This window comes from Ceratotherium simum, chromosome 4 (assembly GCF_057802395.1).
Source record: "Ceratotherium simum simum isolate JZ-2026a chromosome 4, ASM5780239v1, whole genome shotgun sequence".
Classification (NCBI taxonomy): domain Eukaryota; kingdom Metazoa; phylum Chordata; class Mammalia; order Perissodactyla; family Rhinocerotidae; genus Ceratotherium; species Ceratotherium simum.
Genome location: NC_141903.1, coordinates 25,144,081 through 25,162,908, shown reverse-complemented (window position 1 = coordinate 25,162,908; position 18,828 = coordinate 25,144,081). Strand labels below are relative to the sequence as shown.

Below are 18,828 nucleotides of genomic sequence, written 5' to 3'. Positions count from 1 at the left end.
GCCTCATGGTTAGTGTACTTCTGGGCCCCCTAACTTTGAGATTGGCCATGTGACTTACTTACTATGAGAAGTATGTGCTCCAGGTGGCCCTGTGCCTCCTGTCAGTGCCCCAGCCTGGGGCAGAGTGGAGCTACCCCAGCTAACCTGCAGATATATGAGTAAGGCGTAAATACTTACTGTCATATGTCTCAGACTTTGTACTTGCTTATCTATTTTCCCAAGTGTAAAGTGAGGATAGGTTTTATTTTCTCACCTGTAAAGGAGGGATAATAACAATACCTCCCCTTAGTGAAGGTGTGAGAACTTAGTAAGCTAAAAGTAGAAATAAATGTTATGAAATAAAACTTCTTTTAGTTTCTATTGTTAAAGAATTGATAATAAAGTCAGGATCTAGCCTAAAATTTTCAACATTTACAAAGGGAAGCAAAAATTATAAGATATTCCTTTTGTTGGTATAATGTTCAAATAAGCTTTATCCAAGTCTCATTAAGATGTATTTTCAAAATATCTATTTACTCACAGATCATTCTTATCTATGCATTAACATAGGCTTCTTAACATACAAACTATTTCATGTTTTTGGAAATAAAGAATTTCTTTTCTTTTTAAATAATCTTTTTTTGTTTTTAAACCAGTTCAATCTAACCATTCTAGCATACTAAATTCATGGTATATATTTTTCACAATGTATATATTTCAGTGGCAATGGTGTAATTTAGGTATATGCAGCAATTTCTAGGCCATGTGTAGATTAGTTAAAACTTCCAAACATTGACATTACCTAGAAAATGTTTCCAAAGTATAACATATATGTATGTCTAATAAAGAATTCAAATGTGATTTAGTGATTTAAAGGGGGTGAAAAAAATGGAGGGAATAGATTGGGTAAACTGAACCTTTGCTTGGGTTATATAAGCCAGTACAATGTCAACCTTCCTTATAATGTTTATATAGTACATTTTCACATATTTAAAAAATGAGGTTTCCAGCCAAGTAGAGAGAATGTGGAAATTTTGCATCTTTTTACAATGAATCCTGTGGGATATTTAAAAACAGATGTATAGGGAAGATAACAAGTAGATCTGTTGCTTTTCTCTCCACTAATATTTTTTTTTGATATTTTTATAGTTTTGTTCTTTTTTTTTAAATTTTTTGTTTATTGCAGTAACATTGGTTTATAACATTGTATAAATTTCAGGTGTACATCATTATACTTCTATTTCTGCATAGATTACATCATGTTCACCACCCAAATACTAATTACAACACTTCTCCACTAATATTAATGGACAGCATCCAAGAGTAATACTTCCACTCTAGATTAAACATAAGATGCTGATGAGGCTTTCATGTCGTAATTAGCACACTTTAGCTTATTTTGTCTCATACCTCTGAGTCAGAATCTGGTCCATTGACTATTTCTTTCAATGACTTAACCACAACATTAAGTTGTCTGTAATTAACGGTGTTATTGGGCATTTATTCTACAAACAAATCACATATATTACAGCAAGATGGCAGATTGCCATATGTTAATAATTAGTGGTGTGCTGATAAGTTGGTACTCTGTTGGTAAAAGAAGCCCTAATGTGCAGTTTTTGCTAATTTCTGTGGTATAAATATTCCCACTGTGGTTGATTTGAAGCTACCAATCGTTTGACAACAGGCTTACAAAATTCCTAAATATTTAACAATAAGCTTTTGTAAACCAGTCCAAGCCAGCAGCAGCTCACCACTGAACAGCTAATACTTATACCTACTGGATTCTTATGTTGGAATAATGATACTTTTTAATTATCCTGCAATGCCTTCATTCAATTACAACTCACCCATTAAGAGAGTGTCTTTATGTAAGACTCTTAAGGACATTTTGTAATAGTGATTATAATAACTGAAGTCACGGACTACTTTGAGGAGCTAATCGAAGCTATAAACTTTCCTTCCAAGAAAAAAGTACACACTAAGAGTTATGAATACAATTTTAAGAGATTCTTGGACCTGCTGACACTTGTTCATGGGTCTCAAATTAAGAATCTCTGCTGTCTCTTTGAGCTAGACAAACTAATTTGGCAAGCAACATTCTGAATGTCACTGCTTCAGTTCAGTAAGTTTGTGAATTACTAGAGAGCTCAAAAGTCACTATTGCACTGCAAAAAAGTTAAATTACCAATATTTTATTAATCATGTTTACTATCTTGTCTCTTCTACTATTATTCTAAAACTGAGAGATCGCAAAGAATTCATGAGGAGATGATGAAGTCAGCCATAGAGTAGCACTGAACAATTTAGTTTTAGTTTCTCCCTTTGTTCTATTAATTTTGTGTGAACTAAGCTAATTTTAGGACTTGTGACATTTCAATTTTAATTTTGAAATATAACCTTCCTATGTATATATGTGTATGTATATGTATATAGAGAAAACCTCAATTAACACTTTTTTTTTTTTTTCCTTTTTTAATGCTAGGCTTAATTAAACCTATTGCCCCCTGACTTGGCCAAACATCTTTTTATACAGTCCCATAGTACCTATATTTGTAGTTTGTAGCACACTTCATGGTTATATTTAAATAATTAATTTTGTAATGGTTTTCGAAAATAATCATTTTTTCTACCAGATGTCAACTTTCAAGGCTGGGAAATTCATAACCTGGGACAATACACATCACATAATGGGTACTAAGTGAAGATTTATTGAATGAAAGAATTAATGAGTAAATGATAATTTTTTGGATATAAATTTTTCAGAGAAAAATAGTAAATGAGGAGAAAACAAAAAGAGACCAAAGTTTTAATCAAGCAACCAAATTACTAGCTTCAATTTTAGTATGTTTTTTTTCTTCTTCTATCCATCCACCTACAACAGCAGCATTGTTAGTCCTGGCCATTGGGAGTTAAGGATAATGACCCTATGAGATCTTTATTCAAGACTGTCTCTAAAAGGCAAGAAGGAAACTCATTTCTCCTCTATTTCTGAAGTTTTGTTTTGCTGAGTCTTTTGAACTTAATCTTCAAATGACCAGAGAATTCTGCTCACCAACATAAATCATTGCTGGAGAATTCTGATTCATTAGAGCTGGCTTATAATTAGCAAAGATATTTTAAAAAAATACTGAATCACTTTGAAGATGACTGTTCAGTTAGGAAATGATGATGTCAGAGACCAATACCCCCATTTATCAACGGAATGGTTCATTCAATTTAGGGAAAATTCAGAGACTAGAAGATGGAACTTGCATGTTTCTGCATCAGCAAACCCTGGGATTGGGAAGGGCCTTCTTGTACCACACGCACAGCAGGCACCCCGTTATGATCACAACTGATGAAACAGCCAACTGAAGGTCGGAGAGCCCCGTCAGAAACAGAATCTTAGTCCTCTGGTTCTTAACATGGTTCCATTTGGAGCTGCTGTTTGGCTCAGCACATTGAAATGTGAAGTCAACTCACTTGCCACATATTTATTGAACATCTACCATTGTGATAGATAGATTTCCAGGATTCCAGCAACAGCAAAAATGAACACAAGATACTTCATGCCTTTGACAAATTCACATTCTGGTAAAACAAGAATATAAATCACTGAAACACAAAGCAGAGTGAAGATGAAGCTTAAGAGACATAGACTGACAGAGAAGTTAGATACCACATTCTACTGGAATAAATCAAGCAAGGTCTCATGGAAGAGGTACTGCACTGAGATGGACATTGAAGGATGGGTAGGACAGCAACAGGTGGAGATTGGAGAAATAGAGATCATTCTGTAAACAAATACGTGCAGCTGAGAATTCTGGGGTGTCTTTTCATAAGAAGAGCAAGCATTCAATTTGAATAGAGTATATATTACTTGTAATAATATAATGGAAGATGAGTCTGGAAAGTAGATTTTTCCCATATTATATGTGTGATGAGTGTTATATAGGTAATGAAGGATTGAGTAGGTGAAAGCCATGGGTTTGAGACCAGTAGTTACCATTTGACTTATCTTTGTTCTGAGACGGTAGATCATACCTCTGTCTATTTATGAAGTAAGACATGACAAATCCAAGCCTAGACCAGATTATGAAAACAACTAAGTTCGTTTCTGGTATAGTTTGTCTCTTTGAACATTTCACCACAGGCTTCTCCCTCTTTCCATTCTTCTCTAAGTGGGACATGTATCTAATCCCATTCCTGGTGAGGAATGACTGATAATGGTATGAGGATTAGAACAGTGGGAATAATAGTTCTCTAAGGAGCATTCCCATATTATTAGGAGGACTCTTAGGAATCACATTATAATGGCAGAACATGAGGCAGTAGGGTAAATAGTTTGCTGTGGAGGAATGCTGGCATGGACCCCTCAAATTATATAAAGTAGAACAGCATCTACATGTCTCCTTTCTATGTCTCACAGTGACCATTGGTTGTAAGAGTGGCAGCCTGACTCAGAGTGGATGACTCGGGACAAACCACTCCCAATAGTGGAAATTGCTCAAAATATAGGTACCGTGCTTTGCTAGTCATGTTCTTTTCATGAACTAGTGAAGGGGCATGAGGCAGTTAGGATAGTGGAAAAACAAGTAAAAATCAGGAGGTTCTGGGTTTTAGATCCAGATTTAGTAGCAATGTTCACATTTGTTAAAAAAAAAAAATACACACCTAGAAATGGATATATGTTCTAACAGCCATTTAACCTAATATCATATAAGAAGGCATAAATTATGGGTTGTCCCTTGCTGCAGTATGGAGGCGGAGAGGAATGTCACCTCTTTGATAGTTCCTTTCATGGTGCCTGTCCAGTACAGAGCTCTGTGGGGAGGTGATAGCTGCAGATGGATGACTGGCAGGGGAACTGGGGACCTGCATCTTCAGTCAGCTCCACAAGGTGACATTCTGTCAGGAAGATGTTCCGCTGGACAGGTGGCCCCTGTGGGTGATGCTGGGAGTGCCACTGTTTGCAGGACGGAGAGATCACATTCCGGAATGCTGCTCGGAAGCGGCGAGAGAGTGCGTTATAGATAATGGGGTTGGCCGTTGAGCTCAGGTAGAAGAAGACACCTGGAATGCAGGGGATTGGAAGAGACATGCCAAAGAGAAACTGAGTGAGAGGCATAACAGGGAGAAGCACAAATATTTAACAAAGGGCTAAAACCCTGTGATTGTCTCTTTTGGAAGTGATAATATATACAAGACTCTAATTGAGAATACAAAATGCTCTGAGCCGATCTACCACCTGTGTACTTAGGAATCAAACACAGAAAGATCAAAGAGTCTTGGAAAAATTAGGCCGGCATGGGATCTCTCTGAGATGTTCAGCAACTTCTTTTGATCCCCACTTGTTTAATTAAAGAACATGTTCCCATAGCATGAATGAGAAATGCTTCGGTATCAGAGGAAAGAGAGATGTTTTTATCTCATTGAAGTTTTGCTTAAATCTATAATTTGAAACTGTAAGTAATGGAGGAATGGAAAATCAGTCAAGGCTAGTCCCTGCTGAGATTTCTTATAATGCTAAATATCTCTCAAAGAAGTATTCCCCAATGTCCTTTCCTATCTAGCCTTTCCCCTCAATGGCTCTTCCCACCTTATTTCCAACTTTATTGAATAATTGTATTTTGCCATTTATTTTCTCTACCAAATGCCTTGCACACTGCCATTTTCTTGTTCGGTATATGCTCTTCCTTTTTTACCATATTTTATTTTGTTTCCCCATGGCCCAAGATAAGCCTAAGGTTGAGAATCAGAGGACTTAGTTTCTGATCTTGGCCCTTGCTTGTTCTGTGACCTTAGACAGAATTGGCACTTCAATTTTTTTTCTCTGTAAAATGGGAATGATAATACCATCCTAACCCACCTCCCTGGATTATTGTGAGGATAAAGTTGAGATACTATCCACAGAGGGGTTGAGAATGGCTAAAATGTAGAACAAGTGATAGGTACTGTTGGCAACATATTCATTGTTGTTCTCATTTATATAGTTCAGGACATTCAGACTGCCATATGCCCTGTGTACCGAATTGGGCAGGGAGGAATATAGAAGGAGAATATTTCTATGGACTGTTAATTCATTCAGTAAATAAATACTGATTGAATTCTTATAGCAGGAACTTTTAAGGCACATTGGAAGGTGGTGGATTTAGACTTTGTTCTCCAGGGACTTGGAATAGTATTACAGAGGCAAGATCTATGCCTAACTTCAATAATTAATAAAAGAACAATACCAAGCAATATCTGTTAAGGGCAAAGTATGTGTTAACAATAGTCATGCTATGGAAATTCACATAATGGCATAAACACAAAGACTGTGATGGTTATGAAACATTTAATGTGGGTTATTGGACTCTAGCCAGACCCTGAAATGGGTAGGAGATAGCTGGGGAAGAGAGGAGAGAATACTCCAGGTAGAAGGCATAGCATACACAAGTATACAGAGAGAAGAATGGTTATATTGCACAGGAATAATGCAGAATATGCAGAATTCTCTAATTAACCAGTTTGACAAGCAAATGATCAATGAATGGGAATACTACAACTTGAAGACAAAAAGGCAAGTTAGGAGCATCTTCTGTAGCATTTAACAGGTTTAGACTTCATCTGATTGGCAACGTGGGGGAGGGAGAGAGGATATCTTAACAGGAAGATGTTACCATAAATACCATAATTTGAAAATCTTACAATGGTTTTCTTGATGCATCTGGAGAAATATAGTCAACTAGTCAAGTCTCATGTGACCTTGTAGTGTTTTACAATTTATTTAAATACTCCCATTTTTCTCAGATTAACCACAAAGATATGAGCTATAGTATTTTTCAGATTTTGTTCAGAATAACAAATAGTTTAACATGGAAGAAAGTACTAAAGTCCAGGTATAAGCTGTATGCAAGGCCTGCTGAGTACAAACAAGAGGGTGATAGAAAATAGATAATATACATGGTGTTCAATATACATATGAATGCTATTATTTTTGCTCTGTGCATATCTGGAGCTTAACCTGCACAAATTGATCCTATCTTTCCTTTCTGATGATATCTTTGATAATCTAAAGAGCCCATAGAACCAGCCAGTGACAAGCAGAGGTAAAGGGACAGAAGTGGTCTGAACCTAAGTCTAACAGTCACACTGACAGAGAAAGAGAGACCTGGGTGCCCATTCTCTGCTCCATTTTAGGGGAAAGAATTCTGAACTTGAAGTTAGATGACTTGGGCTTGATCCCTGTTTTTACTATTTGCCAGCTGAGTGCCTTTGGGCAAGTCATTTCTTCTTTATGGAACTGTTTCTTCAATTGTAAAATGTTGATAATATATACTAAACAATCTTATTGGGATGATTATAGAAAGATACATCACATTTTACCACTTAAAAAGCCTGTTAATAGCTATTATTTCATTTGCTTCTTACCATCAGCCCATGGTTTGTATAGAGCAGGCATTATCGCCATTTTACAGTTGAGGAAACTTTGGCATGAAGGAAGCCTCATTCTTCAGGTCACTCAGAATATTAATGGTGGAATTGAGATGCAAATCAAGGTCCTCTGACTTGTGACCTTTCTACCACTATTTCCACCATATTCTATGGTATCCTTAGCAAGCAGCATTAAAGTAGCCTAATAACAGACCTTGATGCCCCATGAATACCCTCTGGTTAGCTTTTATGAAGATCTAACACTTGGTGAAGACAATATGAGATTTCAGGGACATAGGTGTTTAATAAATAAGAACCAGTTCAATCATGTGGCCATTGGAAGGTAAACCATAGGAATCACTCCTTAGATCATTTTCTTGATGTAATCATCATGTTTAGAGTTGAAGCCTTCCACAAAGTAGCATCTAAAATAGTAATCTGGTATATTTCTCTTGGATCAGTAACATACCTAATCAATATTTGAATAAAATAAAAATCAAGTGATTCATTATAGTATGGCAAGTCCCCATGATAAATTGGTATATTCAGATAGAACCTACTGCTCTAAGCAAGATGAAGAAGCTGCAATTACTTGGACACTTATGATGCAACAAAACTAGCTAAGCTTTTACCTGATACCACATGGATGAGATTGAATACAGCAGCCAGGGATTCAGTCCACTCCTCCACAAAGCTGAAGAAGAGTCGATCAACATGGAACGGGGTCCAACAGATAGCAAACACTAAAACCAAGACAACTGGAAAAGGATGACGAATCGGAGAGCAAAAGACAGTTAAAGCAAGAATAGGTAGACAATGCCCACTCTGAGTCCATCCATTCCTTCTAGCATTTTCCCCTCTGTCTAATTGTTATGGGACAACTAGATCCTAAAGAGCTTCTATATAGAATATTTAAACAAAAGAATGAATTGTTTGGATTTAGGATCGTGTTTTCCATATGATTGTGCAAGATTTCTTGTATAATGTAAATTTCCTTTAGAACATTTAAAATAGTATTGCATTAATTCAAAGTTATGAAAATATTCTATTGTGGAAAATACATTATATTACAAGTAAACTGTTAGAACCCCATAAACTGGTTATATAAATAAAATGGTTGGGTTCAAGCAATTGGTGTTCTTTAAAGTTGTAGATGAGGGCCGGCCCTGTGGCTTAGCGGTTAAGTGTGCGCGCTCTGCTACTGGCGGCCTGGGTTCGGATCCCGGGCGCGCACAGACGCACCGCTTCTCCGGCCGTGCTGAGGCCGCATCCCACATACAGCAACTAGAAGGATGTGCAGCTATGACACACAAATATCTACTGGGGCTTTGGGGAAGAAAAAGGAGGAGGATTGGCAATAGATGTTAGCTCAGAGCCGGTCTTCCTCAGCAAAAAGAGGAGGATTAGCATGGATGTTAGCTCAGGGCTGATCTTCCTCACAAAAAAAAATATATATATATATATTAAAGTTGCAGATGAAAAACGTTAAATGTGGTATGAATTTGTCTTGTTACTCTAGAAATAATTAGAAACTTCTCTGAATTCAGTCATTTAAAATTCTGTAAGGGGTGAGGGAGGAGAGAGAGAAAGATCGAACAACCATGAGCATATTGCTTTACAAGCATCTTTTGATTGGGATGGGATTGGGATGTATCTGTTACATAATAAATTTCTAGAGCATAGAATTCCTTCCAATTTCTTTCTGTTTTTTTTTTTTTACTTTTTATTTTGAAATAATTATAGATTCACAGGACGTTGCACCTTCTCGTTTTTTATTTTCATGTCTCAAGACAGAGATTGGTGCTATCATAGTTTCTCTTTGGGGCATTTAATCTCCACAAATATAAATATGTACATTTTTTCTCTTCTGAAGTTGTAAAATACTTTCCTTTCCCAAGACATGATGCTTGAGATTTGCTTCAAAATAATCTTGTAGGGGCTGGGGGAGCGAGAGGGATATAGTATATGAAACAAGATTAGCTATGAGTTGATAATTTTTAAATCTGGGTGATGAGTACATGGGTGTTTATTTTATAATTCTCTGTGCTTGTGAGCGTGTTTCAAGTTTCCATAGTAAATAGTACATATATTTCTTGTTGGTATTAAACATATTCAGAGTAAGTTGTCTGCCTGTGTGGTTTCAAGATTATCTGGAAGCTTCTTCTGAGTTTACCTCCAAGGAAAAGTTCCTAATCTGCTCACTGCCTACAATTCTCTTTAGTTAATAACTTACTTCCTGTTAAAATTGAACCCTCTGCCCTCAAAGGCAAATACTTTACAGCGTATTTTATTCTTGTGACTTTAATGTGAGCGTGCTTCAAGTCTTTTTGTCAGAGTAGATTACGATCAAGGAGAAAAGGGGAGAGGTAATGAAGACACTAGATTTCTTAACAGAGAAAGTCAGGAGCCAACAGGGGCTAAATAATTTCCAAGAAGATGACTATTCGAGTCAAAAAGTTTAGTGACTTCATAGTTTTTTTGTTCATAAACACCACATAGTTACAGTGAGTGTTTCATATGCATATTAGCCAGAAGGATTTGTTTTTTCCAAACTTTTGGTTTTGACTTGGAAAGTATATTATAAACCTCCTTTCTCTCATCGGTATCTCTCATAGATAGATCTCATCACAGATCTCTCATAGATAAGTATCTCATCATAGGCTAGTGCTGGATCATATATATATATATATATGTATATATATATATATATATTTATTTATTTATTTATTGCTAAGGAAAATTAGTCCAGAGCTAACATCTGTTGTCAATCTTCCTCTTTTTGCTTGAGGAAGATCTGCCCTGAGCTAACGTCTGTGCCTGTCTTCCTCTATTTCATACGTATGTCACCGTCATAGCATGGCCGCCGATGAGTGGTGTAGGTCTGCGCCCAGGAACTGAACCTGGGCCACTGAAGCAGAGTGCACTGAACTTAACCACTAGCCATGGTGCTGGCCCCTGGATCATATATTTTTATAACATTCTTTTGAGAGAGTATGGATCAATGCCTGGATTTTTTTTTTTTTAACATTCTCATCTATACAATATAGTGTACCGTTTTATATAAAATCACACAATGTCATAGGTAGAATGACTACTTAGAGATACTCTTGGCCAGATGTTCTTAATCTGGAAGTAAAAGATCCCATGGAGTCCAAGAATGGACATCAGGGGATTCATGATCCCCTGAAATGGATTGTAAAACATTTTGTGTATGTGCATTTGTACATTTCCTGCCTGAGTGAAAAGTTCACAGCTTTCATCATATTTTTAAAAAAAACCTCTAACACAAAATAGGTTAAAAATTACTTGCTCATTTTAAAGGGGGAAAGAGATGCTCAAAAGCTCAGAGAGTGGATGTGATTTACCAAACACCATACGTGAATGTATTAAAATGGATGTGATTTAGTGTGTTGTTTTGAGAGTTAAAAACCAAAATAGAGGGCTGGCCCTGTGGTTTAGTGGTTAAGCGTGCACGCTCTGCTGCTGGCTGGCGGCCCAGATTCAGATCCCGGGCGCGCACCGTCGCACCGCTTCTCCGGCCATGCTGAGGCCACCTCCCACATACAGCAACTAGAAGGCTGTGCAACTATGACATACAACTATCTACTGGGGCTTTGGGGGAAAAAAAAAAAAGGACGAGGATTGTCAACAGATGTTAGCTCAGAGCCAGTCTTCCTCAGCAAAAGGAAGAGGATTAGCATGGATGTTAGCTCAGGGATGACCTTCCTCACAAAAAAATAAATAAAACTGTTTTAAAAACAAAAACAAAAAAAAACAAAATAGAAACCAAACAGACAGGTCCTAGAGACTTGAGTAAGATAAGAAAGACGAGACCATTATATTACGTTTCAGGGGAATTTTGATCCTGACCTCAGCAGCACTTTCTTAGTACCAAATGCAACTCTTTTGCTTTTACAAATAAACAAAGAAAACCCCAAAACAAAATGGAGGACTTACACAGCATTTTGGTAACTGATTTTCTGGAGGGTCTTTGAATATTTGCAGTGACTTCATCTGCCTCTAGGGGTTGTTCTTTCCGTAACTGCAAGGAAGTGGAAAGAGATGTTAAGAAAGAGTAGCATTTTTTCCTCCTGTTAAGATCCAAGAAGGGTAATTCTAACACTCATTCTGCAGACAAAAAACTGGGACTTAAAGAAATGTAAGAATTTCTCATATTCTTAACAATAAGTTGGAGGTGGAGTTGGATCCAGGTCACCTAACTCAACTGGGTAGATGGTTGTGGCCAACTTGTAGTGCATCCATTTATCATATGCTATTCTGTAAAACCCTAGTTATGTAGTATGTTAACAGATATTCCATGAAAAATGTAAAATTCTGAAGTAAAAAAAAATGTGAGGATTTTCCGTTCACTCATTCATTCAGTAATTTTTAGACATCTCTTAGAATGGAATCCCTCTGCTATGTGGTAGGTAGGCAGTAGAAAAAAAAATCAGCTATTATTCCTGCTTCATGAACTTTATAATCTTCACTGTGGGTCTTCTCAGAGCCTTTAACATGCTAATGGACATTATGAATCTTCATGGGAGATAGATTCCTCATGGGATGAGATCCTCCCATCCCCACCTTCCACACCCCACATCTCCCACCCCAGCTTCAAGTGGGATAGTGCTTCTTTCACTAAACAGTAACCTCCCCCAACCCTTTTCAGTGCAATACCTAGTACCATCTTGAGAAGCACAATTTGAGAAATTCTGCTTTACTAGTATTACTGGTAAGAGTGCATATGTTTCTGAGTTTAGATGTTAAAATATATTATCCTTGTTGGAAGATGTAGTGATCCTTGAATTAGCATCTTAAAATTTCAAATATTAACACTGCCTATGCATGCAATCTTTCCTGCCCAGTTTGAGTCTTACCTACTCCTGGAAGACTTTGGAAGCCTCTGTAGCCCATTATCCTCTCCTTCTTCTGAACTCCCACAGCATTGAAGATCTACATCATTCACCTAGTTGTGACATTTTTTTTCTCTTTAATGTATATATTTTTAGTTTGTGGGAATATTCAGCCACATAAAAGAAGCTTTAAGAATTCATGATAAACTACCATCAAATATCTAGAAGATAGTATAGCATATATTTGCCAATTGGTTTTCTAGCATCCATTCTCCTCCTCTCTTACCAGTAGTACCCTGATTTTCCCTTACAGGATTTGCTCCTTCCCCATTATTAGTCATTAATTTGGATGGGAATGATCCCATCTCCAGCTCCAGGTTTAGTCCCTAAATAACTTAGCTATTATCCTCCAGTCAGTGATTGGATAATTGGGACCAACGAGATTTCAGATATTTGCTTGTACTTCTAGGAATGGAAGTTTCATTGCTCTTTTGTTGGGATTGCCAGAGGAGCTCTTCTTGTTCTCTACATTTGAGGTCTGGATTTACAGCAGCAAGTTTTTTTTCCATCATGAGGAAAGTGCTTGGAGCCACCAGTGGGCAGCTGTGAGGATCTTGAGGTTGAAACTAACACCATAGAAAGAAGAGCAAAGAAACAGAATTAAAGCTACACCTTGAAGACATTGTATGTGTTTTACTGGATTAATCTTCACCAAGAGCTGGCTCTGCCTCTGGACTTATCAGGTCTATGCTCCCTTTCATATTTTGCCAGATTGAGTTGGGGTTCCCTCATTAGCGATGTAGAAAGTCCTGACAAACTGATCAAGGACATCAGGTGGAAGGAAAACTCAATTTATTCTGTATAGTATGAGAGTAGATTACGATCAATTTATTGAGTTATAAGGAGATATATTCCAATTTAAGCTGAAGAAGAAATCAGTGTGGTTATGTGTCACAATGGAACAGACTGCTGTAAGAAGAAGTGAGCTTCCTGGGCTGGATGGCATTTTGATGGAATATTTTAGAGAGGGTATTTGAAATTAGATAAGACTTAGAGGAAAGAGTCATTAAAATTGGCCTCCAAAGTTCAACAAATCAATATCCTGTCTTCCTAACAAACATATAAGCTCCTAGAAGTCAGGTAGCTCTCAGGACCACACCAGCCCTGAAGCATCCACTTAGATGATTAACAAACCTGGCCATCTGTCTCTTGAATATGAAGTCGTATGCCACACAAGGATGTTTCAATCAGTGACAGACTGCACATACGACAGTGGTCCCATAAGATTAGTACCATATAGCCTGAGTGTGCAGCTGGCTATACCATCTAGTTTGTGTAAGTACTCTGTATGATGTTCACACAACATGAAATCACCTAACCAGGCATTTCTCAGAACATATCCCCATCGTTTAGTGATGTGTGACTGTATTGGTGCTCTCTACATATACCTATGTCTTCACAAAGTGGGAGATTAAAGCTGCTGTGACATTTGACCCTTCAGAGTCATTTAGAATTTGGAAAGAAATAGGGGAAAATGCTGTGCAGTCATTAGGAATATATGGGAGGAAGCTGAAGGTAAAGTTATTAATATAGTAGTAAAACAAAAAAGTGCAGGTAGAGTGCTTGTCTCAGTACCTGGCACATGAGACTCAAAAAGTTATATTATTGTTGTTATTGTGATTCTGATTATTGTCCTGAATTTACTTGAAAGATATAATAAGAACTGCATTTTTATGAAGTAGCGTTATTTATTTATATCTGTGGGCCCACTCATGTGGGTTATTGAGTCCCTTCCAGAAATTCTTCTCATGGTATCACTTCCTCTCAAGCAGTACTTGTGCTGGTACAAAGAAGCAGTCAGATGCACTGAGGAGAAAAACAGTGGTGTTTAATGTGGAGCAATGCATCAAACTTCAAATCTTACTAACTCATCTTCAATTAAATCTACTAAAGGTTATAATTATTTCATGGCATTTGTAAAATTTGTCATTATTACAAGATAGTTATTCCACTATTTGATTTCATTCCATAATTAAGAACAATGAAAAAATATTGAGATCTATTAGTCACTTCTTTGGGTGAGTTTAACAATTCTCAGTGGTAATTTCTTCGCTCCAAGGAACAATTTCCTTAAATTAAACATCAAGCAAACAGTTCACACAATTCTTTTATGAACAGGCGTCCTGTACAGTGTAGTTTGCACTGAAAAGAAAATCATGTATCTATTAATCATTGCTTACTTTCCAGCTTCCTTAGGTTATAGTGGCGCAACTAGCTAACTAGAGGAGGAGTGAAGAACAGAATCTTTATGCGTGTTATACGTTGTTCCAGCGGAATTTGAAGAGATTGACATAGTAGAATGGAATCCGAACAACTTGTCCAGACAATGTTAAATGCTGCTTTGTTACTGAATAATTTCATTTCCCTTCAGATGTTTAGCAAAGTAGATACTCAACTATTAATTATTCTCACTAACCACCAAACTTTTATTTTAAAACTCAAGTTACAAAAAGAGGAATGAAAAATTGTGGTCACTATACAGGAAGTTCAGAAGCCTTCCTACCCCTGTCCCTTTAGCTGTGTAAGATCAAAGCGAAGGGTGGCGGTCCATGGGGTTGATTATTATGCAGGTTGATATGTTATCCTGATCAGTTGTTGATATGATTAAAATCATTCTACCAGCTGTTCATTTATATAGTTTGTGGAGACTAATTCATGTAAATATCTCTACAATCTGAACAAAATCTCTTTATTAAAAAAAAATATCAATCCAACTCTGGCATGGCCGGATTCTGCTACAATTCATAATCGATCCTCTTCAGCTCAAACATTAATGCTGCGTGCAGGAGATGCAAGGACTAGGTGAGACCTTCAGCAGAACTTCCTCCCAGACGGGAAGAAACTTGCCCTCAGATTGTCTATTTTCTATCTCCATCATGTTTGAATCTTTGAGAGCAGCTCACTGGAGGCTTGTGTCCTGGAATGATGAAGCAGCACTGAATGCACAACTTAGAGCAGATATATGGCTCCCTTCCTTTCCTTCTTTCCTCCTTCTTTTCCTGATTCTGAGATTTCATCAGTCTTGGGTTTTCTGCCTTCTGAAGGAAGTGGGTCCCAGAGTCAATCACAACTTTAGACTTACCAGGGGAGTCAATAATTTAACAACTGTCAGAGTTGCTTGAGTCTCTTTAAATCTCTTAGATCAAAAAGGTCCTTTGAGACAATGTTTCCAAGTCTCTCTTTTGAAGGTAGAGAAGCTGAAGTCCAGGAATGAGGGAAATAATTTAACCTCATTCATTCATTCATTCATTGAGCTTACAGTCTAGTTAGAGAGGAAGATATTAAGGAACCCACAAGTATAGAATTATAAATTGTGATAAAAGCAATGAAGGGAAATTGCTAGGAACCATGAGCACCTACACAGGGACCAGGTAGCTAGGTAATCAGGGAGAGCTTCCCTGAGGAAGTGTGAGTGAAGTATGATTTAAAGGACAAGTGAGAGGTAGAAAGGCAAAAGGGACTGTGGTGGTAGACAGTAGGAATATTTCAGGCAAAGATACAGCAAAAGGTACAGCATGTGCAAAGGCCTTGAGATCAATGCCACAGACAGGACCTACTTCTCCGGACACCCAGTCTAGAGATCTTTAAATTCCTCTTGGAGTGACTTTCTAAGCAGATAGTTCCTTTCCCAGTATCTTTTGGGTAATACCTTATCCTTCCCGAGGATGGTATGCTCTGAGTTGCACTACACACACAAAGCAAACTAGGATGGTTTCTTAGCTGTTGTCTGAGCCACCACTTAGCTCCTGATACAAGGTAGCTGATGATTCATGACAACAAAACAAAGTGAAACTCAAAGTAATTGGTTGCAGTTGGGGGGAGTATGTGTTTCCTACTCAAAGTTTAGTATTTCCCCCAAATTGACTCAAGACAAGTGATTGGTGTTGAATGAGATGGTATTGCTATGTTTCGGGTGGAGATTTCTCACAGGGCTCACGATATTTAGCATCATGCTGAAGTCTTTTCTCCCCAGTGAGATGAACAGGGCATTCTAAAGACACGATCGTGAGTTAGTCTGGGTGACATATGTCTCTGGGAATACAGGGGCCAGCCCTCCAGGAGGAAACCGGCACAACCCTTTGCCTGATTAGATTTACTCCTGTGCCCAGACATCTGTGGTACTTAGAATTCATTCTTCTTCCTTAGTTTCTGCCATTCACCTTAGACACAGTAGGTGTTCAAAAGGACCACCTCTGGGGCATTCATTTCTGACATTCACCTTTCTCAGAGATGCACTGAAATGGGACTATATTAATTGTCACATAATACATGGTGCCAGAGCCCTCTTGGAGCATCTGATGTGAATGTGATGTCTGCTTTGTTTTTACTTTCAGTTATAACTCACATCACTCCCGCTCATAGACTTTTTTCCCCCTTTTAAGGAATCACTGACTATTAGAGCTATCAAGAGCCTTAGATATGATCTGATGTGATCTTTTCATTTTATAAATGTGAAAACTAATTCCAGGAGAGAATTGTGCGGCTTGCCTAAGGGCATATTGTGTGTGAGCTTCAGACCTGGGAGTCGAAATAGTCTCATGACTGTTTCCTACACAAGCTAGCTCCTTAAATGGGTATAAAACTGTCACAGTTAGATCTCATCTCTGCGAATTTGGATGCAGAATATACCAGGAGAGGAATTATATAGACTAATCCCTACCCTCATCAAAAACAGTTTCTCTCAGAAAATTTAGATCCAGGAAAAAAAAAAAAGAAAGAAAGAAAGAAATCTGTTTACCACCATGAGCACAGGAGAGGGAACTCTCATTATAAGATATGTTGCAAACTAAGTGATAACTTTCTGTTCATCCCAGCTATGTCTTATTCATACTGTCTCCTGCTCTATGTTATGTGCTCTGTTCACCTCCTCGTCCCTCAATCTCCACCCGCTCAAGAGAAGTCCAAGTTGACCTCACTCAGGCTGTATTTTTGCATTTAAACCTAATAGTTCAAAGGGTCAAAGCAACCACAAGGAAGGGTCTGACTTTCAAACTGTGTATCTGTCTTAGAGTATAATAAACAGAAAGGAATAGTTTGTGTCATATTATACTCAGACCAAGTTAGTGCAGAGGAAAATTTCAGTGCATGCAGGAGGTAGAGGCAGGAAAGAAACAGCAGGGTGTGGAACAGTCCCTCCGGGGGTGGCCACCTTGTGCTACTTAAAATGAGGCTCCACCTCAGACCTCCTGAATCAGATTTTCCTGGGGGGAGGGGCCTGCACATTGGTACACACAGTAAGGTTCCTAGGTAATTTCCAGGAACACTTAAGTATGAGAACCACAGGTACAGAGGGAAGAACAATGGAAGGTGAGTTAAAGGAAATGCTTTATAGTTATGGTTACTGTATGCCTAATTTGAGGCAAGTCCTTTAACATCAGTTTCCCCTTTGAGCTCATTCTATTTTTTTCTATGCTCCCTTGCAATTCTGAATTTCTCCAATTCCAAGTTTTTCTCTGAACTTTGAGTCAGTGAACAAAAGAAGGGATACTGCCCTAAGCCAGCGAGCTTGGATACTCACTCTGAGCCCCATGTGGTAGTAGAGGACACTGATGACAGTCATGGGGAGGATGTAGAAGAGGAAGGACGTAATCTGGATGATCAAATTGTAGATCCACATGGGCTTGATGACTGTACAAGTGGCAGAGCCTGGGACCAAGGACCCGTTGGGGAAGTAGTGGAGCTCGATGCCGTGGATGCTGGTGTTGGGCAGAGAGAAGAGAACAGAGAAGCCCCAGATGATGCCGATGATCCTGAGGGCCCGCCGCCGGGTGCTCTCCAGCTTGGCCCGGAACGGGTGGAGGATGGCCACGTAGCGCTCCACACTGACCGTGGTGACGCTGAGGATGGAGGCGAAGCACACGGTCTCAAAGAGGGCCGTCTTGAAGTAGCAGCCCACCGACCCAAAGAGGAAGGGGTAGTTGTGCCACATCTCATAGACTTCCAAGGGCATCCCAAGGAGCAAGACCATGAGGTCAGAGACAGCCAAGCTGAAGAGGTAGTAGTTGGTGGGTGTCTTCATCGCCTGGTGCCGAAGAATCACCAGGCACACCAGGAGATTGCCAGCGACCCCCACCACAAAAATCAGCGCATACACCACGGTCATCGGGAGGGAGAGGTGGCTGCGTGGAGGCCCGCAGAGGAAGGTTAGGTAGTCCTCGGTGCTGTTTAGGTATTTCTTGAGCGGATCTTCCAGTTCTTGCTGGTGGATCCAGGAAACATTCTCATGTTTTTCCATCACCGACGTTAAAATCCAAGACCTGAGCCTTCTCTGGTATAAGCCTCTGTACCAAGCTGAGCCAGACAGGAAAGAGAAAGTAGGCAGGGAAGCACAGACTCAGCGCAGGAGGCCGGGAGAGGGTGATGCTTCAGCAAGGTGGGGCTGTTCAGCCCGCGGATCCCTTTTGAAGAGCTCCTGAGACAGAAGCCCCGCCCCTCCACAGGCTGGGGGCCAATGAGTGTGTGTCAGATGGCTCAGGAAGAGGACAGCTGGGTGGGGCGTGCTGGCTTTGCCTGCAGGGAGCAGCAGAGGAGGGGGAGA

The 18,828-nt window shown here is 38.8% G+C and overlaps 1 protein-coding gene across 1 annotated transcript; it reads right to left on the bottom strand.

The window, feature by feature from the left end:
* Positions 1-4,545: 4,545 nt before the first annotated feature.
* NMUR2 (neuromedin U receptor 2) lies at positions 4,546-18,562 on the bottom strand. The gene is given in 4 exon segments (XM_004428623.3): positions 4,546-5,034; positions 8,010-8,135; positions 11,335-11,419; positions 17,809-18,562. Coding segments are annotated over 4 exon segments (1,224 nt in total). The 5' UTR covers positions 18,526-18,562; the 3' UTR covers positions 4,546-4,738.
* Between the last annotated feature and the right edge of the window lie 266 nt (positions 18,563-18,828).